The 24155-nt window shown below is 45.5% G+C and overlaps 1 protein-coding gene across 1 annotated transcript in view; it reads left to right on the top strand.

Moving 5' to 3' along the window:
* Window positions 1–24155, top strand: part of KCNQ3 (potassium voltage-gated channel subfamily Q member 3) — a 751198-nt gene that overhangs the window by 710304 nt on the left and 16739 nt on the right. The window contains exon 14 of the mRNA XM_086966229.1: window positions 16602–16686. Within this exon, the coding sequence (XP_086822355.1) occupies window positions 16602–16686 (85 nt within the window). The remainder of the gene's footprint in view (window positions 1–16601; window positions 16687–24155) is intronic.

Here is a 24155-nt window from a genome sequence, read left to right as displayed (position 1 = left end):
TTACCGACCATTACGAGATAGAGCATGTGAAGAGCCAAAAGGAGCTCATGCATCCGAGTGTTTGGCGCGCGCAAATGGCCGCCTTTAAGGTTGACGAAAACATAGGTACTTGGGGCAGAGCATGGGGCATTTTTACCTCCATCATGGGTGAGCGCAGGCCCGAGTTGTTGACCGAATTGCCTATTTATCAGTCACGTATCATGGAGTATTCCCTGACGTACGGGGGCAATCAGTGGTTCTGTTATGACAATCTTTTTAGAAAGGCTAAAGAGCACAACCCAGTTCTAACATGGGATTGTTTCGACCCTGTCTCATGGCAGAAAATGGAGAGTTCAGGAATGCTAAAAGTGCCATTGTCAGGGAGTAATGGGGGTGAATCTTCCCGCCAATCCTCTGGGACACCCTTTCGGACAGGTGCAGGTACCGAACACCACTCGAAGTCGACTGGCAACACAGGTAAAAAGGGGATTTGTTGGAATTTCAACAGGGGAAAATGTACGAGGCCCCAGGGGTCATGCAAGTTCAGACATGAATGCGGGGGGTGTGGGCAGTCATCCCATCCTGAGTCCATGTGCAGAGCCAAGACGGGTGATAACGGTGGTAAGGGAAGCGCCAAACAGGTCTGAAATAGTCCGAGGGGTGCCTTTACCTACTCCGATTGATACCATGGCAATGATTCCTTGGCTCAACGAATACCCGGATCATGCTTCCGCTGGGGTGTTGCGGGACGGGTTTTCATATGGTTTCCGCATCCCAGTGGGGGATTTTCAGGGTGTAGCAAACTGTAAGAACCAACTGTCGGCCTTGCAGTATTCGGCGGTGGTTCAGGTAAAGATTGGGAAGGAGGTAACTCGAGGTCGTGTTGCCCGTCCATTTGATTGGCCACCGGTTGCTAACTTTGTTTGTTCCCCTCTAGGGGTGGTCCCCAAGAAGGGCCCGGGTGAGTTTCGGCCAATACATAACTTGTCAGCCCCACGTGGTCTTTCCGTGAACGATGCGATAGACCCGGAAGTGTGTTCGGTGCGGTACGCATCTTTTGATGAGGCCGTCGCCATGTTGAATCGCCTGGGGCCCGGGGCGCTGATGGAAAAATCGGACATCGAGTCAGCGTTCCGGTTGCTCCCGGTACACCCAGACGATCAGCGTCTCCTTGGTTTTATGTTTCAGGGTCGCTATTACATGGATAGATGTATGCCAATGGGGTGCTCTATATCTTGTGCCTATTTTGAAAAATTCAGTTGTTTTCTGCAATGGGTATTTACAAGGAAAACGGGTTTTCGGCATGTTATGCATTATCTCGATGACTTTCTCTTTTTGGCGGCAGCCGGGGATCCTGAATGTGGTAAGGCCTTACATGAATTTCGTGTCTTAATGAATCAATTTGGTGTGCCATTGGCGCCAGGTAAGACTGTGGGTCCCTCAACTTTGCTCGAGTTCCTGGGGATCGAGCTCGACTCAGTAGAAGGTTGTTTTAGATTACCCAGGGAAAAAGTGTTAAAATTTGGGACATCCCTTGAAACATGTATTCGTGCGACGAAAGTAAACCTGCATCAATTGCAACAAGTGGTGGGTCAGTTGAATTTTGCCCTGAGAGTGATGCCAATGGCCCGCCCCTTTTCCCGCTCGATTGCACAAGCCATGGTCGGCCTGAAGGAAGGACATCACCGCACGAGGCTCTCGGCAGAGGTTCGCCAGGACATGCGCATTTGGTTGCCATTTCTGGCGGATTTCAATGGTCGAATTGTCTGGAACAAACCAGCGGTGTCCTCCGAGGAGCTGGGGCTTTGGACAGATTCGGCGGGGAGTATAGGTTTTGGGGCCATATTTGGGACACAATGGTCGGCTCAAAAATGGCCGTCATGGTGGCACGAGCGCGGGCTGACGAGTAACATTGCTTTTCTCGAACTCTTCCCTATTCTGGTGGCCTTGAAAACGTGGCCGGAGGGGTTCCGGGATCACTCTGTGGTGTTCTGGTCTGATAACATGACTGTGGTTGAGTGTATCAATAGTCAGGCAGCACGTTGCAAATGGATTCTGAGACTGCTCAAAGAAATTGTGTTATTATGTATGCAGTTGAATGTGCTCTTTAGGGCAAGACATGTCCCGGGGGTACTGAACCAAGCGGCTGATGCACTTTCTCGTTTCCGTATGCAGGCCTTCTGGGGTTTTCTGCCCACAGCGGACCCGGTGGCGGCACCCTTTCCCGAAGCTCTCTGGTCTCTCGGTGCCCCGAACTACAAAACCTCGTGGGAGAGAGTCTAGCACCCAGGACAAGGAAGGCATATGAAGGGGCGTTCCGTTCCTATTGGTCCTTTTTGGGTTCTGCTAGGGGGGAGCTTTGGGGACAGGAAGAGCTTGTCATAAAATTCTTGCTGTCTTTACATCAGGCAGGCAAATCAGTAGCTACGGCCCAGAGGCATCGGGCCGCCATTTCCTTTATGGCAAAGGCTCATGGGATTCAGGACCCGACAGCGTCTTTCGTGGTGCAGAAAGCGCTACGTGGGTGGCAACGCCTTGAGGGTCGCAGAGTGGATGAGAGGCACCCGATAGGTCTGGATAGGTTGGCCCTGTTATTCTCCGTACTCCCTGCAACATGTTCATCCCAGTATGAAACTGTGTTATTCCGAGCCGCATTTGCGCTAGCATTCCATGGGGCTATGCGGGTAAGCAAACTAGTGGCAAAGAACAAGCGGGATACGATGGGGGGACTGTGCCGGGAGCACATCCGGGTCAAGGTCGAGACGATGACTGTCTCGTTTTTCAGGTCAAAAACCGATCAGGGTGCGATTGGGGACTGCATAATCATTCAGAGGATTCCCGGGTCTTCCATGTGCCCTGTTGTTTGCGTAGAGGAATATTTAGCGCAGAGGGTGGCATCATGGGGGGGGACCTTGTTGAGACACGCTGACGCCACCCCACTGACGAGGTTTCAGTTCCGGCGGGTGCTGGCGATGTCAATTTCGGCCGCGGGCTTGAACCCCGGCGAGTTCGGGACCCACTCCTTTCGGATAGGGGCTGCTACTGAGGCTACAGCCAGGGGTCTGAGTGTTGAAAAAGTAAAGCGTTTGGGGCGTTGGTCCTCGAACTGTTACAAAAGGTATGTGCGGTTGCACATGTTGTGAAGCTGTAATGATGTACTCATGCTTCTTGTTTTTGTTTGGTTTTCAGTTGCGCAACCTTACGAGGCGGGGCGGACTGTGCAGTCGACCCGACACCCGGGAACCAGCGGTCAGACATCACCGGCTGCGGAAAGAGAGGTGTGGGTCGTGGGCCACTCATACGTGAGGCGTGCCGCAGACGTATTCAAGGCAGGTGACATGATTCACATGGCTGGGGAATACGGGTACAGGGTAACCTTCTACGGAAGGGGCGGGCTCTGTATTGACCAGTTTCAATCCTTTTTTGAGGGTTTGTTAGGGCGGACAAGGTCACCGCCGTCTATACTCATAGTCCATCTTGGGGGTAATGATTTGGTGACCACTGGTAGACGACTGCTTCTCGAGGCAATGCTTTCCACTGTAAGTTGGTTGGCGAGAAGAGTTCCAGGGTGCACCATTGCATGGTCCCATATGATTCCACGTAAAATGTGGCGGGGGGCGATTTCGGTTTCTGCTCTGAACCACTCAGTGAAGAAGGTAAATAACAAGTTGGGTAGATTGTTTCGTTCAAGTGCACTGCATTCTATCCCGCATGGTTGTATCAAGGGGGACAGTATGTATTTGGGAGATGGGGTCCATTTGTCCCGGGTGGGGAATGAGTTACTCATAGGAGACCTCATTGCTTGGCTGAAGAGTTTAAAACATGACCTTTAGGTAGGAGTTTTGTGGGGGGTCCGGATAGCCGGTCAACTATCCGGCCTGTGGCGGTAAGGTCATGATCGGTGAGCAGTAATTGGAAGATCCCTATGGGGGGGCGTCACCCATTACGGATGGAGCGCTCGGGGGAGGTGGCCATTGGCCCCTCAACGGGGAGGCGGTCCCTTCTAAGGATGGGCCGCCGGAAGGAAAGGAAAGGCAGTCAAGGCCCCTTCCTGGATAGGAGGGGCTACGGGCCCTCCTGGGGAATTTCCCGGGGCCAGGACATCTGCGACGGCAGATGGGTAAGTTGTGTGGGGTTCGGGAGGGGGTTTACGCTACCTTTTAGACACCTCACACGAGTCCTCGGACGACCGTTAAATGGCGTCGAGTCCATTGGGGCCCCCGTCAAGTCAAAGGGAAATTGGTAGATACACTTGAGGTACGCCTCTGTGCGGTCGCCCCCCCTCACAAGTGAGGGGGGTATTTTCTGGTTTAGGGATCTGACACCGGTTACGACCTTGCCGTTGGCCCTTAACGTTAGGATGTACAATTTCAAGTCAAATGTTTTGTAGGATGTTAGTTCGGCTAGGAGAACCTTTGTATTAGAGATCTGTTAAGGTTAGCCAAACATCGTAATGTGGAAATGAAATTGTACATAATATGAAACTGTTATTTTAATGTTTTAATTTTGTTTCATATTTTAATAAATACGGCCGGGAGGGTCACTCCCTCCCGCCTTCCAAAAGTTTAGAACAGTTTCCAGTTTCCCATCCTTGGGGATTGCGTCGAGAGGGGGTGGCGGGTATCTCTGCCATATGGAAAGGGGCGACCACTCGGTCCCCCTGAACGTATGGTGGAGTACCCCGATCCCCCCGGGAGGCCATCTTGGGCGGGGGGCAAGTCCCGGCTGGTATGCCCGAAGCGGCGTAGCCGGGGTGCGCCTTTTCCCGCCCTGTAGGGGGTTGTCCTAGACGCTGACTCCGCCGGCCACGCCCCCGGGGGGCAGGCGGAGGCGGGTTTACGCCCGCCCGAAGACGGATAAAAGGAGCAACAAGCCAAGAAAGCATCCTCTTGTTCCTGTGCTCTGAAGCTGCACCTCCCCGCTGCACGTGAGCTCGAGACGGAACGAAGAGCCAATTTTGACCCACCCACCAGCCCCTGAGGACAGCCAGTTGTTTTGAATAAAGTTGATATGGTAACTCTATTTCTTGCAGGTTGTGATGATTGTCGTGTTATTTTGAGTATGCAATAAAGAATGGTCATCTACAGTATGTTTTTTCAAATAAAGTAATTCTGCACTAGTATTGATCAGTAATCATATGTGAAATAGTTATGGTTGTTTTATAATTGAATGATTTTAGTTAAATTGTCGTATTTATTTTGGTCGGGCGGTAAGGTCATGATCGGTGAGCAGTAATTGGAAGATCCCTATGGGGGGGCGTCACCCATTACGGATGGGAGCGCTCGGGGGAGGTGGCCATTGGCCCCTCAACGGGGAGGCGGTCCCTTCTAAGGATGGGCCGCCGGAAGGAAGGAAAGGCGGTCAAGGCCCCTTCCCGGATAGGAGGGGCTACGGGCCCTCCTGGGGAATTTCCCGGGGCCAGGACATCTGCGACGGCAGATGGGTAAGTTGTGTGGGGTTCGGGAGGGGGTTTACGCTACCTTTTAGACACCTCACACGAGTCCTCGGACGACCGTTAAATGGCGTCGAGTCCATTGGGGCCCCCGTCAAGTCAAAGGGAAATTGGTAGATGCACTTGAGGTACGCCTCTGTGCGGTCGCCCCCCCTCACAAGTGAGGGGGGTATTTTCTGGTTTAGGGATCTGACACCGGTTACGACCTTGCCGTTGGCCCTTAACGTTAGGATGTACAATTTCAAGTCAAATGTTTTGTAGGATGTTAGTTCGGCTAGGAGAACCTTTGTATTAGAGATCAGTTAAGGTTAGCCAAACATCGTAATGTGGAAATGAAATTGTACATAATATGAAACTGTTATTTTAATGTTTTAATGTTGTTTCATATTTTAATAAATACGGCCGGAAGGGTCACTCCCTCCCGCCTACCAAAAGTTCAGAACAGTTTCCAGTTTCCCATCCTTGGGGATTGCGTCGAGAGGGGGTGGCGGGTATCTCTGCCATATGCTCTCTGCCCCCCAAATAAAAGGAATAAACATAACCAGTGAGTCAGTTCCAATCACACATGGTGATCTAGCATATCAATGCCATACTGCTGCTTCTACATGGCCCGTTAAGCAGATGAAGCAGTCACTCACTTTGCTGGATCTGTCAGGCTTTGCCATGTGCAAAGGGGAGCCCTGTATTATCCTGCAAGCCAACCAATTCTGGAAAGACCCGCTGCTTTAAAAATATTCAACCCCCGGGCTAAAGGACTTTAAGAGAGACATAGAGAAGTGATGCTGAACACACTTGATGGACATTATCCAGCATGCACATGGCCATTTATATATTTGAATCAGAAAAAGGGGGGAGATAGCGGTATACGCTAGGTCCACCCTACTAGTGCAATAGAAGACCTGTTAAACCCGAGATGTCGGGTAAAGAACCTAGCAAAACATTTTTTTGCTAGGTTCTTTACCCGACATCTCAGGTATTACAGGTCTACATTTATATAGTTGCCCATTTGCTTGCATTGGAACTTTATCCATGCACTCAATTATTCACTCATTTATCTATTCATCTGTGCACCCACTCATCTATCTATTCTTCCAAACAGTGAATCATTCTCACTCTCAGTCTTCCCTCTTTCATTTGTAATCACGCGTTTTGGCTTCGAGCATCCTTGTCTATAGCTTTTAGGTGAATAAAAATGTGTTTATCAACAGATTTTAAGTTTCTGGTTAGATGGTAGATTTGAATTCAGTTGTTTAGCTATCATGAGGCCTTTCTACAAGCAAATTTGTGTAGAATGGTTAATGCCTTAAGATAGATTCTGAACACCACAGAAAGCCAATGCAACCTATGCAAGAAACGGAGGATGTGTTCCCTCTTGGGTACACTGACCACTGCCCTTCTAGATTAATGTTGTAGTATTTGTAATTGTCTTCACATTGCTTTTAGAAGATCTAAGTAGAAGTGCGTTCTCATAATTCGGTGTGATGACGACGTATTTTGGCACTATTGTTTTTCATTAACAGGTTCCATGCCCTCCACAACAATTAAAGATGATAATGAAAATAGTAGATGATAGTGCCAACATGATTGTTTATTTAAACAGGAATTCAAAACCACTCTAAGTGCTTCATTTTCATTTTCCCTTTTCTTTTTTCTGATTTACCCACACAATATCTGTAAAATATGTCATATTCCCACACTAATCAACGCACTATAAATGCTGTAACCTAACCTTCCCAAAGCATGTACTGTAGAGATGCTCTTTCTCCCCCCAATAACTTTCGGAGTCGGGTGATGGTGCCAACCTCTTTATTCCAGTACATACATACAAGGAGCGCAAAGCATGTCCTACGCCCAGCCTGCTCGCGCTCTGCATGCCGCGCTCCGCCTGCCGCGCCTCTACGTCAACGTACGTCACGTAGCCACGTGACGTACCGTGCTAGCGCGCTCACTACATATCTCCCTTTTTTCCAAAGAGTTATGTGAACAAGTCCTGACTCATATCATAGTCTCTGAACCTCACTGGTGGGACCACCGCCCTGCCCCTTCTCGTCAGTCTTACCGGGGAACTGGCAGACGTAGCTTCTTCGCTCTGTCCACTCTCTAGCGCAGCCGCGCTAGGCACGCCCCGACTGCTGTCTTCCTCCGGCTGACACTCTGCACTTGCCTCTTGATCTTCGTTACTACTTTCTCCTAAGTCCGGGCCTTCACCTCCATAGTCACTGGAGTGGTCACTGTTGCTCTCACTCTCTTCCATGTTGCCTCCACTTCTCCAGTTGAGTATTTTATTGCACCTGGCCATGCGATCCTGCGACCACACATTTCCATCGCTCAGCAAAGCCGCCCGGCCCTTGATTTCCACAACTCTCAGGGGCCTGCTGTACTTACTTTCCCCTTTTTTCTGCAGTGTGGGCAGTCTTACTCTCACCCATTCCCCCTTTTCGAGGGCAGTGTCTTTTACATTCCTCCTCGCATCATAGTGTTTGGTATACACTGCTTGTGCCTTCTTCAGATTGGCTTGCACCACTGCCGGTGACCACTCACTCTTGATAACTCTGTCCTTCCATATCCTGTTGTCTTGGGTGAATGGCTCCCGGCCCCTTAATATCTGGAAAGGGCTATAGCCAGTGTTCGTGGGAGTTATCCGATACGCCCACACCATGTGCCATATCTCCGCCTCCCAGTCTTTGTTGTCTGCAATAGCCACTTGTATCGAGCCCATCACCACTCTATTGAAGCGCTCCACCAACCCATTCCCAGCCGGGTGATATATGGATGTGTGTTTAGACGCTATTCCATTTCTTTGCATAAATTGATTCCATTTATCAGAGCGGAATTGGGGCCCATTGTCACTAAGAACACACTTAGGGATGCCCTCTCTCACAAAGGTCTCTGCCATGAAGCTCACTATTTTCTCAGTGTCCATTGTTTCTTCGATCTTTACTTCCGGCCATTTCGAATAACGATCCACCATTACACAAATGTATTTCTGTATACCTTGTGCATTCAGCACTGGCCCTAAAATGTCGATGGACAGTTCCTCCCACGGGTTTTGTGGAGGATCAATCTTTCCCAGGGCAGGGCGCAATGGTTTCAGCGTTTTGTCTGCACCCTGGCACCTCAGGCACTCTCTCACATGTCTTTCCGCTCTTATGTCCATTCCTGGCCACCAATAATTCTGCTTGGCCCTTAGTTTTAACGTTCCCACTCCCAGGTGGCCTTCGTGTAACATGTCCATCAATCTGGGTATCATCGTTGACGGGGGTATGACTCTTTCCCCTCTGTATATAAATGTTCCCTGGTCATCCATTGATAGTTCCTCTCTCACCTCGAAGTAGGGGACAAGGCCACGCTCCAGTTTGCATTTGTCCGGCCAGCCTCTCACAATGTAGCCCTTCACTTTCTCCATATTCGGGTCTCCTTCATATGCCGTTCTCCATTCCTGTTTGCTGATGGATACTTCGAGGTCCCCGGTGAGTGCGACCCACTCTTCCTCCGCCTCGGGGCATTCTGTACTGGGCTCCATCGCTGCCGCCCTACTCAGGTAGTCCGCTACCTTGTTCCTGTTCCCTGGAATGTGTTCAACATCATAGCGGAACTCCATTAATTTGAGCGACATTTTCGAGATCCTCTGTGTCGCTTCCGCATGTCCGCTAGATGTGAGCACTTTGAGCAGGGGCTTGTGATCGGTCCTCAACCTGAACCTTGTGCCCCACAGGAACTGGCGGAACCGGGACATGGCCCACACCACCGCCAACATTTCTTTTTCAATCACACTATATCTCTTTTCAGTGTCGTTCAGGGTGCGGGATGCGAAGCATATGGTTTCGACTCTCCCTTGGCCTCGGTCTTGCATGAGGACTGCCCCCAGACCTTTATCACTCGCATCTGTGGTGAGTATGGTGCTTCCTTGGGGGTCGAACCCTTGCAGTGGAATTGCCCCTGCCACTTCTCTCTTTATCATTTCAAATTCCCGTTGAGCTTCTTCTGACCAACAGAATTCGCTGTTCTCTCGGGTTGACAGCCTCATATGGTGAGTTTTCGAGGCGAAATGTTCAATGAACTTCCCATAGTATTCCGCCATTCCCAGGAATGACCTGACTTCCTCTTTGGTAGCTGGTGATGGTGCGTCGCAGATCGCCTTTACATTTTCACTCTTGGGGGTCACTCCTTGAGCACTGATTTCGTGGCCCAAGTACGTTACCTTCTCCATCCCTATCCGGCATTTGGCCCATGCTGCTGTGAGGCCCTTACCTTCCAGGATGCCCAACACCGCCTCCAGCTTCCTGTCGTGGTCCATCCTGTCCTGGCCCATCACCAATATATCGTCCTGGAAGTATTGCACTCCCTTGATGTCCTGAAACAGCTGGTGCATGAGCTTTTGAAACACCGCAGCCGCCGAGGCTAGCCCGAACGGCATGCGGCGGAATCGATAGCATCCGAAGGGAGTTATAAAGGATGTTAAGCTGCGGCTCTCTGGGTGTAACGCTATCTGGTGATATGCTGAGGTCAAGTCTATGGTGGAGTACCACTGAATACCCCTTGTGCTGGCCAGCATCTCCTCTATCCGGGGAAGGGGAAACTTCTCCACCACTATATTTTTGTTCAACTCACGTAGGTCCACGCATAAACGGACCTTCCCATTCGGTTTCTTCACCACCACCAACGGCGATAGCCATTCAGCACATGCTATCGGCTCGATGATCCCTCTTTTCTCCAGCTGTTGTAGTTCTTCCTTCACGTCGTCCCTTACTGCCAGCGGGATGTTTCTCACCTTGTGTGCCACCGGTACAGCTCCTTTTTTGAGTATGATCTTGTGTGCAAATTTGTCGAGTCTGCCCACTGAGCCTCCGAAGACCGTTGGGAACTTCTTCCTCCATTTATTCGTGTCCAGCGCTTCCTCCGGCTCCGTCAATAATATCTGTTCCTTGCCTCCCGGGTCCAGCTTGATGCCCAGGTCTCCTTGGTCTAGCCACCCTAGGACGGAGGGACCTTTCTCGGAGACATACAGTTTGCACCTGGCCTCTCTGCCCCTGAATTCGAAGTTCAATTTCCTGCACCCGGCCATGGGGATTCGATCACCATTGTAGGTCACGGGACGTATGTCCAGCTTGTCCAGCTCGGAGCCCAGTCGCGGAGCAAACTTCTCTTCCCACACGCTCCGGGGGATGATGGTATAGGGCGACCCTGTGTCCGCCACCACTTGGACTTCGACGCCTCCGATCTTCATTTCCATGACGGGTTTCATCGTTCTTCCTCCGCCGGTGGCACGGCCTCGGTCGTTTATGCTTAAGATTTCGTCGTAGATGCAGAGGACTGTGATCACTTCTTCCTCTGCTGCTTCTTCTGGCTCCTCCGATGCTTGGGCCACGTACTTCACTGCGTTCTTGGCTGCCTTCTTCCTGCACGCCTTTTCAAAATGGCCGACTATTCCACAGAACGTGCATTTGGCGCGAAGCGTGGGGCACTTCCGGTCGTGCGCCTCGTGCGTCCAACTGCCGCATCTGTAGCAAGGCCGCTTGCTACTTCCGGCCTGTTTGCCAGGGTTGCCTGGGCTGTTCCGCCATTTGTCGGGACCCTTTTCTGGCTGTTTCCGTGCCTGATTATCCTTGTGGTGTTCTTCCTCGTCTACTTTGTTCACCGTTCCACTGGGTACGATCTCTTTCTTCGTAGCCGCTGCACACCTTCGTGCCAGTTCAGCCCTTTTTACTATCACCAACACGTCCTTGAGCGAGGTGTCCCCCGCGGCCCATAGCTTGTCCTGCACGCTCGTGCACGTGGTGTGCATCACCACTTGGTCTTTTATGAATTCACTTTCCCAGTTGGCATATTTGCACGAGACCGCCAGTTTCTTCAACGCCGCCACATACTCTTCCACCGTTTCCCCAGGTAGTTGCTTCCTTTGCTGGAAGTTAAACCTGTCTACTGAGACGCACACTGAGGGTTTGAAGTGTTCTTCTAGGTCTTCCAGCGCATGGGCATACACGTCGTCATCCTCTGTCTCTCTCTTCTTCGGTACCAAGCTTTTGTAGATCCTTAGGCCTTCTGGGCCCAGATTTAGCAGCAGGATGCGTTTCTTTCTCGGCGGCTTGAACTTCTCCTCGCTCTCGTCTTCCATCACCTCTATGAAATTGTCTATGTATTCCTTCCAGTCCTCCCATTTCATGAGCGGTTCCCCTGGTCGGGGAAGGAACTGGACTGGCGCTATCGCGTAGCCCGCTTGTACATTCATCTTCTCCGCCCGGGATGCGGGCAGCGTACCTTCCAGGCTTCTCGGGCTCCCTGGTGCACCGTTTCGTTCTTCCTTCTTGAGCAAGGGTGGAGGGCTGTTCCTTTCAGCCCTTTCCTGTTCGGGTGGAGTAGCCAGTGCGTATCCCGGTGGGCCGTGACCGTGACTGGCTTCCTACCTCGGTTGTTCAGGGTACTTCGACCGTCGCTATTTGTGCTCTCGGTACTTTGTTCTCCTTGCTGATGGTTGCGTTGCGCTCCTTGCCGTGCCCTATGAGGGTGGGGTCGCTGTGCGTACCCTCGGGCCTTCCTCGTTTCTCCTGCGCCACCACTCCGTTCCGCCGTGCTTCTCGTAGTCTGCGTGGTGGGGGTCGTGGGTCGGTATCCCACCCTCGTCGCCACTGTAGAGATGCTCTTTCTCCCCCCAATAACTTTCGGAGTCGGGTGATGGTGCCAACCTCTTTATTCCAGTACATACATACAAGGAGCGCAAAGCATGTCCTACGCCCAGCCTGCTCGCGCTCTGCATGCCGCGCTCCGCCTGCCGCGCCTCTACGTCAACGTACGTCACGTAGCCACGTGACGTAGCGTGCTAGCGCGCTCACTACATGTACGATTTCAAGTTTTAATCCCTTGTTACGCATTAGGTGTTTGCCCTTCGGATAGCAGCATTTGCATCTGCAAGTGAAAAAGTACATCCTTCCATCCAGCACCCTAAAGCTGCATTGTTTAGTTGCCCGTGATCTCTGTGCACAGGCAACTGATGGATTTATCAGAGTGACAATTACGGCAATATAGAGTAATGACAGTTGTCTATTTAAACATAGCACTTGTGGTTGAGGACTGACTAGCAACCTTTCAGCCACTAGATAAATGAAAAACACCAGAGATTACATATCCAAATTTATTTCCACATGCAATTTCTACCCAAGGACTCAAATTCCTTTATTTGCAAGTCTAAATCTATGTTAGGATTCTGAGAAAAAAATGCAGTTTTTATATAAATATCACAATTTTTTGCTGATTTTTTAACCCTGCACTCTGTGGTACTTCTCTCCAGTCCCCATTGTATGTCCTCTGTCCCTTAATACATGACAGAATGGGATAACTTCTAATTGGTATATTTAAGTTTCCAGTAAGGCCATACCATATGGTGCAGGAAAGTACACTATTGGCATGGGAAGGTAAATGTCATCTGAGGATTGCTGCACAGCCAATGCCATCCACTAGACTTACAAAGAAAACATGGCTTTTGACCTACCTGTGTTGCCTGACTGCTACAGTTTTTAAACCTGCAGCAAACTTGCTTGTAAAATAATCCTTTTAACTGGAAAGAACCATACTTTTAAATATTAAATATGCCACCCCAAATAGGGTTTATAGCCTACAAGGTAGGGGTTCTGGTATTTAAAAGTGGTAGTTGCGGAAATTTCCAGTTGGCATGTGGCTACCGAGACTAGCCCCCCAAACCTGTTTTTATTCTGAAGGGCTGAACCTATTTTTATGAGACGGAAGCAAGTACTATGGCATAGATGCATCGAGGTAAAATCTGCTCGCAAAGGGGCAGATTCTCAGAATCTGCCCCTTTGCATCCCAAATGCAAAAATTGCAAATTAAGAAATCGCAAAATTGCGATTACTTGCATTTAAGGAATCTCAAATTGAGATTCCTTAAATGCAATGCATTAAAGTTTAAAAAATTGCGATTTCTCTAATAGGGCTTGCAAATTACCATGAAGTTGAACTTCATGGTAATTTGCAAAAAAATTGAAAAATGCACTAAAGTGTATTTTTCAAAGTTTCATGTTGCGCACACACATGCCCTAGGGGAATGTGTGTGCGCAACATATGTGCACAGATCAATTTCAGGGGTGCAACAGGGTGTCTCTAGGACACCCCTGCACCCTTGTAATCACATTCTCAATTTGCGATTCGATAATTGTGATTCACAAATTGAGAATGTCTTCCCTTTCATTCCTTTGGGCCTCTAGGCCCATAGGAATGAATGGAGAGGTATTCATTAATTGCGACTCGCAATTTGCGAGTCGCAATTAAGGAATTTGTAAGAAATCTCTATTTTTTAAGTGATTTCTTCATGCATTGCATTTTGATATTCCTTAATAGCGAATTGTTATTTTTCGCTATTAAATAATAGCAAAATGGGTTCTTGATGCATCTGGGGGATAGTCTGTTAACTCTAGTTTGAGACAAGGTACTGAAATGATTCAACTACTGTTTTTAACATGTAGTTAATAATCCAACTCACTGGTGAATACGATTTTTGATACTTATTTAGAAAAAGTAACTTTAAAAAAAAGTTAGACCTTGTCTATCTGAACCTCCAGCTATCTAATTAGCAATAGCCTATTACTGGGGTGTGAAAACAGCTCCCAAGCAGAAACAACGGCTTAGGCCTTTTGGCAAGAGAACTTGGATGCGAGGTATATAACTCTCCTCAGCTAAGGAAAATATAAGGAACTTCATTAGCATGAAAGGAAAAGGCATGAGGCCTATCCATTCATAAGTAACTGCAAATAAAGACATGGGGAAGAAAAGCTTTCATTCCCTGGCATCACAGTGCTCCACTTGGCACCATCCCAATGGGAGAAGGAGCTGGTCCTACAGTTAGTTTGGTGGGGTTAGAAGGAGTGGACTGCTCATTTCGATAACAGGCCACTGACTGGGACACCAGAAACCTCCAAGTGCAGAAGGATACTGTCATGTCGGATTTTATTCAGAATAGTGCACTGAGGTTGTTATAACTTGTGTTTCGGACAGCTGCTCCTGATGGGGTTATCATCTTAACTTAACATCTTAATAAAGTAACATAAAGAACCTACTGTTCCAGCTTTCTTTTGATTACTTCAGAGGTATAGTTTGCAGTAAGGTAAAAAGGATTTGCTGCAAACGTTGGGTAGGGTGGGATATTTTATCTCAGAGGTTAGATAATATTCAGGAATTACCTTTACCTACTGGCTAGTAAATCCTACAAGAGTGGTAACTCACCCACAGAACATCAGATGCAGCTGGAACTGTGGAACAACTAAAGAGACCCTCCTCGCTGTGACCTGTGTGGAGACCTAAAGGGCCAGACTTGCTCCTACTTGTACTCAGGAGTGAGTAGTGGACTCCCAATGAGAGTTGGATGACCTCCTATGTGGCTACAGGGTCACTGCAACCTGCACAAGACCTTTTTCTTAAGTGAACAGCTGATCAGTAGCAATTGGACTAGACCATGTTGATTGTCCCTGTTTGAGTGCATCTCGATCCCTACGTGCTGCTCCAGAAAATCTTAAAATGTGAGACTTGGAAAATTATCTGACTTTCAAGGCATCAGCATTGTAAGTGGGTCCTCACAGCAAAGATATCTAACTTTGAGAGTACTTCGTCAGGCACTGCTTCAAGGCTTGTCCCACTGGTGATTTTTAGCCTAAAAAAGAGACTAAGTCTGAAGATAGAAATCTTGACAAGGCGAATGATGGAAAGTATCCAACGAATGTAAGGTCTTTAGTGGGATTCAAATTTGAATTTTCCTGCTCTGAGCTTTTCCTGCCAAAACCATTGCTTCATCATGACCTTGTACAATGACTATCCAACTTCAAGACGACTTTGCCAGAACCCTGCAACCTTACCCTGCTCCTGGATTTCGACTTCCATTTCAGAAACTAAGTCAGAAGGAAAAATCTTTGACAAAGGCAATCCTCTTGGTGTATCCAACCTACTCTCCATCATGGTCAGCCTGAAATCATACCTAGGTCCTGTGACCCATGAACAGTGACTTCTTGCTTCACTTTTTAGGTGCGTTTTGCACCAAAATTTTAAAAATTCATATCTCATGTGGATTTAATTTGTTTTGGTGTAAATTTTTCTTATTTAATTTTGTTCTATGTTTAAAAATGGAATCTTTATTGTGTTGTGGTTTGACTATTTAATTGTTTTTGTACCGCTAAATAATACACACACTTTGTCTATCTGCTCTGTGCCATAATTACCTAGGGTTGAGCCCCGGTTTATTTTTTTAACTTGTATGTTGGACTTGATTGCATTTTGGGCCTATTGCATGAGAAGGGCTCATATCCTCCCCAACTAATGACCCATTTTCTCGAAGTTTCTGAAAATCTTAATTCACATCTATAAAAATAGTTATGCACACATACTTCTGCACGTACAACATTTTGTCCCAGGGGTTGGGAGTGAGATTCCTGAGGCAGAAATGAGTGCATTTCCAAAGACTTGCATGACCCCTTCCCTTCAAGGCATGGTTTGGTAATCTCTCCTGTCAAAGGCAGGAATAACATTATGTTTAGAAGAGACAGGAGGATTAAAAACCCCATAAATTGGTGAGGATAATGGAGGAAAATAAAAAAATTACAGTGACATTCAGAATGCATGTGAAAAGATTTTGTATGATCATAAAAAATAATTCACAAAGAAAATGTGACTCAGCTTCTCAGGTGTTCTTCTGGACTCCTTTGTGAATACATTAGTAGTCTGAAATGTATACTATATGTCAGAGAAATGAAAGAGGGCAATTTTCTGACTTTTTTTGTGAGCTAAGCATCAATGTCCCTAACAAACAAAATGTGGGAACACCGTTAAAATATAGATTTCCCTATAATGTATGAGAAAAAAAAGAGAAGGGAAGACTTGCTTCAAAACAACCTTAGTATCCAAAAATCTATTGTTTAACTGGTTGTGACTTAATATTTTATTTGTTATGTTACGGCATACCAAGCATGATAATATACTAATAGATGTGTTAAAGCTCGAATGCTAAACCACAAGGTTTTCAGCAGGCAATTAAACATGATGTCCGTGAGGATGAATGGATTGTAGTGAAATTGACTTCAAATAATTGTCTCAGTAAAAGATTGTGTAGAGTATAACACTTACCACATATCAGCACAGAAATACTAATGAGTCAATCTCCTGTCATTCTTTTCCAGACATGAGCCATTTGTAGCCAAATCATCAGCATCAGACATTGAAGACCAAAGTATGATAGGAAGATTTGTGAAGGTGGAACGACAGGTATGTATGCTACAATCTATTCAGTAAAGGTGTTTGTGATTATTTGATCAATTAAAAGACATTTTAGCACACATGGAAGATGGTTGTGTCTTTGGTGGCTTTTGTCACATATATGCTTGTAGTCGTAATATTTGGCTGATGTCATTTGGAAGCAGATTGGGATGATCCAGTGTCAGAAGTTGGTGATGGGAATTTGGTAGGTGGAAAAACTGATGTTTATTCATAAAATGTTCATTTTGATAATAATTATTTTTCTTCTTCGTCCTCATAATTCTGAACTGGAGAGATTTATTCTTGAAAATGGACACATTACTGTTACAGTTTTTACATGCAAAGCTTAATTATGATTCCGAATTATATGACACCACCCCCACGAAAATACTTGAAAGAGATATACAAATTACAAAACATTAATTTTTCTCCTACTTTACCGTAGCCTCATAGACGAATAACTGATTATACTTATCTTGTTTTAGTCTAATTAGATATCTGTTAATGTGCTCAATGTGACATGGGATTCGCATTTTCCAAAACCTTTTCATGCAAAAAGATTGGGAAGCACCTCTATAAATCTTCTAAGAGAATCCATATAATCCTCTTTGCACATGAAAACAGAAGGCCATTTTCAAATTTTGGCTCAAAGATCCAAGTTTACTATTTTTGCTCTTGACTCAGATAGGAATGTAATGTCATTACATTGAGTAATAGCAATTCCTTTTATTTGCAATATTTCAGCACTAAACTGAGAATTTAATTGTGATACAAACAGTTAATGGTCTGTCCGAAGAAATTCCCAGCTGCCTTCAGAGCTGAGCGTGGCATCTTATATGTCATAGGTTATCACCTTGCAATCCCTTAATCAGTTGTGTGCACCGCAGCCCCTTTCTGAAAGCTAAAGAATCTCTAGAGATTCTAAAGGATTTTCTATATGGTCCTGTACCTCAGTGAATTGATGAAACAGTATTCAAATGACCATAGTTACTTGATTGTAAGATGGATCACGACCTCGGTATGCAAGAAACCTCTACTCTAAGAAGATTCATCCCTGGAAGAGGTTGACCATACTATATAGTTTGTCTTAACTCTAAACCTGTTACTGTCCACCAAGAGCCTCTTCCTAAATCAATTGATCATGTGTGGTATATAATGTATTGTTATAACAATGTGAAGCATAAGTTCACTAAATAAACTAATAACTACAAATATTACCAAATTAAGTTAATCTTTTAAGTACAACTAAAAATGGTGATGCTTTGGTAAGATTTCCATGATCCTGATTACCAAAATAGGGATCAGTAGAAATTTTGGCCCACAGGCATGATATATCAGTAGAGACAACCCACCAGTTTTGCAGACTGTTTGCCAGTGTTAGTCTGACACCATGGAAAGGATGTCAAGTCACCACAAACGTAAGTAACATCGACAAACTTGGTATTCACAAATGTTTTACTTGTGTTTTTCCACACTAGAAATACATTCAAAGAACCATGTTCGATAGCTAGAAGTAAGGGCCTTTTCTGGTTGGAAGAGAAAAGAAGACCCTCTCCTATTTTGCACAGTTTTCACATGCAAGAATCTATTTTTTCTCCTAACAGAGAATCCATTGGAGTACTTGGATTTGATCCTTGGAAATCTAGTTATTTGTGAGTCATCAAGGATGCATTAAGATATTTAAATGATAGTTGTAAGTCTGCTCTGTGTGAGATTTCATATTCATTTTAAAACAGGTACCAAATGAGGTTTACATTAAGACCTATACTCAGAGAGTAAACTGAGGATTAGCAATGAAGTCGGAGGCACTGATTCCTTAATCGACATAAAGCAAAATCCCTGAGCAACAACCTTGTGGTTACAGGCAGTAATACATCTAGTACTAACTTTACAAACAATTTTATGATACTCATTCTATAGCTTATGTATTTATTTTGGGTGATACCTTTTTTGAAGTGTTGTGAGGAAAGAGAGGCCAATATAGTGTGACCACGTGTATTCTATTTTGTGAAGTGGATAGGTTTAGATATAAAGAGGTGGTGTGCTTCTCACTAAACCCTTTCTACTAGCATCTTTCAAGGTTTGTTACAAATACTAAGGAGTGTAAATACAGAGAACGTTTGTAAGTTGTGCAGACTATTTTGTGTATACATCCTGGTTCTGGGAGGTACCCTTTTGAGGAAGCCAAGAACAAAGGTGATATGATAAATATTTTGTTATTGGAGAGAAGTCGAGCAGGTAAGTGAAGGACAGTTTTAATAGTAGTAAGTTGTATATTAGGGAGTTCAGCAAGGAGATTATTTCCATATTAATTTTTTAAGATGACAATAGCCAGACTTATTTCACCTTGAGAAATGAGGTGTCTTGTGATTCATAATATTTTTTAGCACTTACCAAGCACTTTTGGTCAGGCCAGGGTTTAACAGCAGTTTGCTAAAAATATAGCATGGAATCTAATGTGATACTCAGGAGTATTGTAGGAGTGACACTCCTAGGACCAAGTCCCAGAGAATGTAATTACAATATTCCATTTTTAAATAGGAGAGAAAATAAGTGTTTTGTAGATTGAGCTTTAATTTAAACTCAACTATTCACAATTGTATTTCAGGTATATATGTCATCTAAGTGAGTAGATTGTTGTTAGTCTCCTCAGATATATCACATTAAAGTCAGCATAATAAGAGAAGAAAATATATGGTGTGGTAAGCAAATCACTAAGTGATGTTACATAGCAGGAAATTGGGTGATTATAATGCATTATCAGGGGAATGTCACAAGAAAATGAAGTGGGTTCAAAAAGAGAGTACCCAAACTTTACTTGTTGGAATCTTTCTTAATCTGTCAATATCTTTTTTTCATGTTAAGGACATGTAGAACGATTTCATTGGCAGCTATATCAAGGACTACCATGTAATTAAGCAAAATGAGCTAGGAGAAGTGATTTTCAGCAATCTTATTCGGGTGCCGTTAACAATAATGAAAAGATTGAGTTCATTACTATAGGGGATAGCGAAGGGTGGGTTTATGACAAACAAAAAACATAGTTCCTACAACAGTATTATACATTTCTCAGCATAGTAACCGTGGTGACAGAGTTGACATTGGATATTTGCAGGTGTATGGGTGAAATTTCAGCCTTTTGCAAGTTCATTTTGGAGGACATGGGCTGTTGGTGGTGTATTTAATATGTGAAGTAAGGAAGTGGATCGGAGGTCAGCTGTGTAGTCCCTACTAGATTTGTTTTTTATATATCTGGTTCTCAGACCTTCCTTAGAAATGTTCTTTGTTTACATACACTATATATAGTTTCTGTTTATGATCAATGTGGACAGTTATTTAGACAGATCTCTCATTTGACAACACATCAATTCTTGTTGTAAAGAATCCTTCCTTTGTCACACCTTACACCAGAACCTGAACTGGATGAGCAAATCTTCACTTACTTCAAAACCCAAAAATTGCCATCCTCTTTGGAAAGATTTCTGACTTTCAGTGACCAAGCAAATGATAGGTCGAACATGGTCCCGACGTTTGAACCAAAAATGAGATAGTCCATAGTTGGATATGAAATCTAGGTTCATGTTTAAGTTTTTCAGGAGCAGAGGTACATATGCATGCCTGGATTTTTGAGCGATTTCACAGTCAATGTAGAAACTAGATGGGTGAGAGCTAGAAGACCAAAATAAAAATGTCATTGAGTGCAACAGATTATTTGAATGATGCCAAGATCTTGAGCATATCCAGGACTGAGGAAAAGATAGTAAAGGTTCATGACCGATTGTGTATTAAAGGACTTATTAAGGTCGGGGATGTAGATGTAGCAATAATTTTGTGTAGCAATTTTGTTGGTACAAAATGACATTAAGTTATTGCAAATATGCTTGGATAGCATGGCAGAAGAGCTACAATATTTTGATGCTACAACTTTAAAATCTCTGACCAGTTTTCTCAAAGTTTTCTCAGCTTCAATGAGTTGTGCTTCCCTGCAAGTGTAAGAAATTATGCTGCTCCTAGCAGAAACCACATTCCTTGTCAGGGTAGCGTCACAAGCAAACCGAAGCATAGTGGAAACACACCAAAAAAAGGATCCCACACCAGATTAGAAAAACTGAGTAAATTTGTATTAAATAAAACAAGAATAAAATGACAAAACTTTAATCAGTAGAACTGAGCTGTGCAATTTTAAATATTTAAAAATAGTGCCAAAAAGCGCAAAGTACCAACTGTGGAAATTTGGTAGTGCCAGCCCTGAACACAGTCACAAGTGCAGGCTGACTGAGCTGGAGTGCAGACCGGCTACAGGGAGCCAGTTAGATCCGCTTTACAGAGTACCTTAAATCCTGGTTAAAGAGCACTGCAAGGTCCAGAGTCGAGGATGCATTGCGCAGAAAAGGCGATCCATCGGTTCCGGGGAGCAGTGAGGTTGCAATGCGGGCTCTGTATCATTGTCGAAAAGGCCATTGTTGAAGGAAGCTAGCGATGCAGAGTCCTGCACTGAGGAGGCGTCGCGGACCTGCGGCCTCCAAAGAGACTACGGGGCTTGCGATGCAAAGTCCTGTGTCGTAATTGGTGCTGCCGTCAACAAGAAGAGGGTAATGTGATGGCCTGCATCGGTATTGCTTCATGCAGCGGCAGTTCTGGTGCTGGTGCTGGCTAAGGTGTTAATGCAGAGTCCTTCACCTGGTAAAATCAGCTGAGACAATGTGTTGGTTCTGCTCAGAGTTGCACAGTGCAGCAGAGGTGACGCTTCGGTTCTGCTGGATACAGAAATGGCCTGGCAGAGCAACTTCCAGCCCTCTTCCAAATTCCTGGACAGGGATGGTACCACTTAACAGGGTAGAACTTACAGTTACAGAGTGTAAGTTCTAGTTGCAATAGACTAGCCCGTGGAGTCACTCTTGTGGTCCTGGGTATAGATTGTAGATCCAATCCTTCTCACCCAGGCAAGAGGTCAGCATGCATATGGCTAGCACAGCAGGGAGCAGTCCTTTCGGGCAGCAGTCCAGCAGAGTAGCAGTCCTTTCAGCAGCACAGCAGTCTTTCCTCATGGCAGAGTCTTCCACAGGTCCAAGAGTTAGTGTCTGTGGTCCAATATTAATACATGGTGCATCCTGTGAAGTGGGACATACTTCTAGAGGTTTCCCTTTGAAGTGCATAGATTTCCTGCCTCCCCTGCCTTGGCCTGACTCCAGAATAACTGCAGAGGAAATGCAATTATTTGTTGTGAAGTTGTACCTTGGAGTTAAAATTACTGGGGCCAACTATTCTGATAATTCAATCTCTTAAATCACTCCAGTCTCCAACAGCTAGTTTAACTCCCGATCAAGGTATTCCATCACCAGGTGAGGCACTTTTCTCACCTTGTATACAAATGGTACAGCCCCATTTTTCAAAATGATTTTTTGTTTATAGTTGTTCAGCAACCCTAGGTTGCTACCAAACACCTTAGGGAACTGGGAACACGCATCTTCCAGTAACCATTTTGTTGAGAGTTATAACACTTTCTCTGTGTATTAGGATTCAGAGTAATTCCCATATCTCTCTGATGTCTCCATTCTAACAGGTTATTGTTCATTTTAGCTACGTACACCTATCCCAATCTCACCATCCATGAATTGTATTTGCATCACAACATACCCAAGTACATAAATCTTGACACCTCCATAGCCCACCAGGTCTACATCAAGTGTAAATTACTTAATGTTTTCCCCACCAAACAACATAGCCCGATTATTGTCACCCATGGTATAAGGTGATCCTGAATCATCTGGCATTTTCAATTTCTTCCCACCAATTGTAATCTCACATTCAGCCAACTCCAACGTGTCACCATCCACTAATTTACCTTCCCTCACACTCAACACAAATTTCTTCTCCTCTTTCATACAATGTATCCCTTGTCCTTTAGTTCCCAGACACGCATAGTGTCCTTTCTTCCCACGTTTGTGCATGTAGCAAACTCCACAAAACATCCTGAACTATTGGATAGATGTTCCTCACCTCCATATCTAAAGCATTTCAGGCCCTTATTTCTTTTGAGACTGGCATTTTCACTGTTGAAATATTTTCTAGAATTCTCACTAGCAACATGTTTTTTCACATCCCCACCTTTGTCAATTTCATTTTTTATATCGTGTACAGTGCTTTCCTGAGCCAAAGTGCATTTACCTTTACTTTTGCTCATTTCAAGCACCCACATTTTTTCATACTTTCCACTATGGCTGTTGCCTCCTTTAAATCATGGTTCTTCGGTGGAAGCTTTTCCTAAACTTTAACATTCTTAGTACACCTACCCATCTGATCCCTTACTAGGGAATCAGTGAGTTATGCAAACTCACAGGTACTTGCTAACGTTTTTACTGTTCAGAAAAGGGGGTGGTGATGAACAGAGTGTCTGAATTAAGCAGACCACTCTTACCCAGTACAAAGATCAGGGCTTGATCCATCACCGTTATTTAGCTCACTGCACCATCCCAGCTCAGAACCTGGCTATATGCAAATTAGTCTGTCCCTGGCCCAGTGCATCATGGGAACAGGGCAGACCAAACTACCAAGCCAATTCTTCACCAGAAAGGAGACAAGCTTCCGGGGACCGGTTTCTGGCATTTCAGCCGTCGTCGGCCCTGCTTGTTTCAATCCTGATCGTGCAGTGAGCAAGGGACTCATGTCTGAGTATACCCTGCCACACCTATAGTTGCCAAAAACGATTCAGAAAAGGGGGTGGTGATGAACAGTGGATTAAAGCTAACCTGGCTGTTGAGGGGTGTTACTCCGAAACTGGTCCCAGGATGCTAGTTTCTGGTCCAGGTAAGACATGGCTTGGCAGTTCGCACTGGACTGTTTCCATGAGGCACACAGTCAAGACTAATTTGCATATGGCTATGTCTGAACTGGGGTGGGGAAGTGAGCTAAAGAATCAGGATGGATTCAACCCAGATATGTGACAGGGTCAGTGTCCGAAAAGTTTCAGCACTCCGTCAATCATCTCCATGTGTTTACTTAAACTTTGATCAGCATCAGCCACTCAATTAACTGTGAACTGCTTTCTTCCTCTGGGGGTTCTTGTGACTCAAATTTTCAACTTAAATTTTAGACTAATTGGATCAGTGACTACTTCTTGTTGCTGCCACTCATGACTTTGTAGCAACTGGTCACTCTGACCTGGGCTTGAAACTGACCCCTGGCGCCGGTACCTTGACTAGGATCTTCACTCTCATCAGTAGCCACTTCTATAACTTCATCATCTTCATCAGTTTAATTTTTTTTTAAATCACCCACCCCCTCCAGCTCTGGATCCACGCTGCAAACTTAAGCTTGACTCTGTGAATCTGTGATTATTTTTACTACTTCTTCATCCACCACCTTCACTCCTCTCATGTGAGCGGTCTGGATTTACTGCAGGACACTTCACAGCAGTGTTAGCCTCAAGTATAAGTATAACTTGAAATGGGCCTCACCAACATTCTTCTAGGCAACTT

The sequence above is a fragment of the Lissotriton vulgaris genome, chromosome 4_1 (genome assembly GCF_964263255.1).
Source record: "Lissotriton vulgaris chromosome 4_1, aLisVul1.2, whole genome shotgun sequence".
Lineage (NCBI taxonomy): Eukaryota > Metazoa > Chordata > Amphibia > Caudata > Salamandridae > Lissotriton > Lissotriton vulgaris.
Note: the sequence above shows the minus strand (reverse complement) of the source record. Positions and strands in the feature narration are given on the sequence as shown.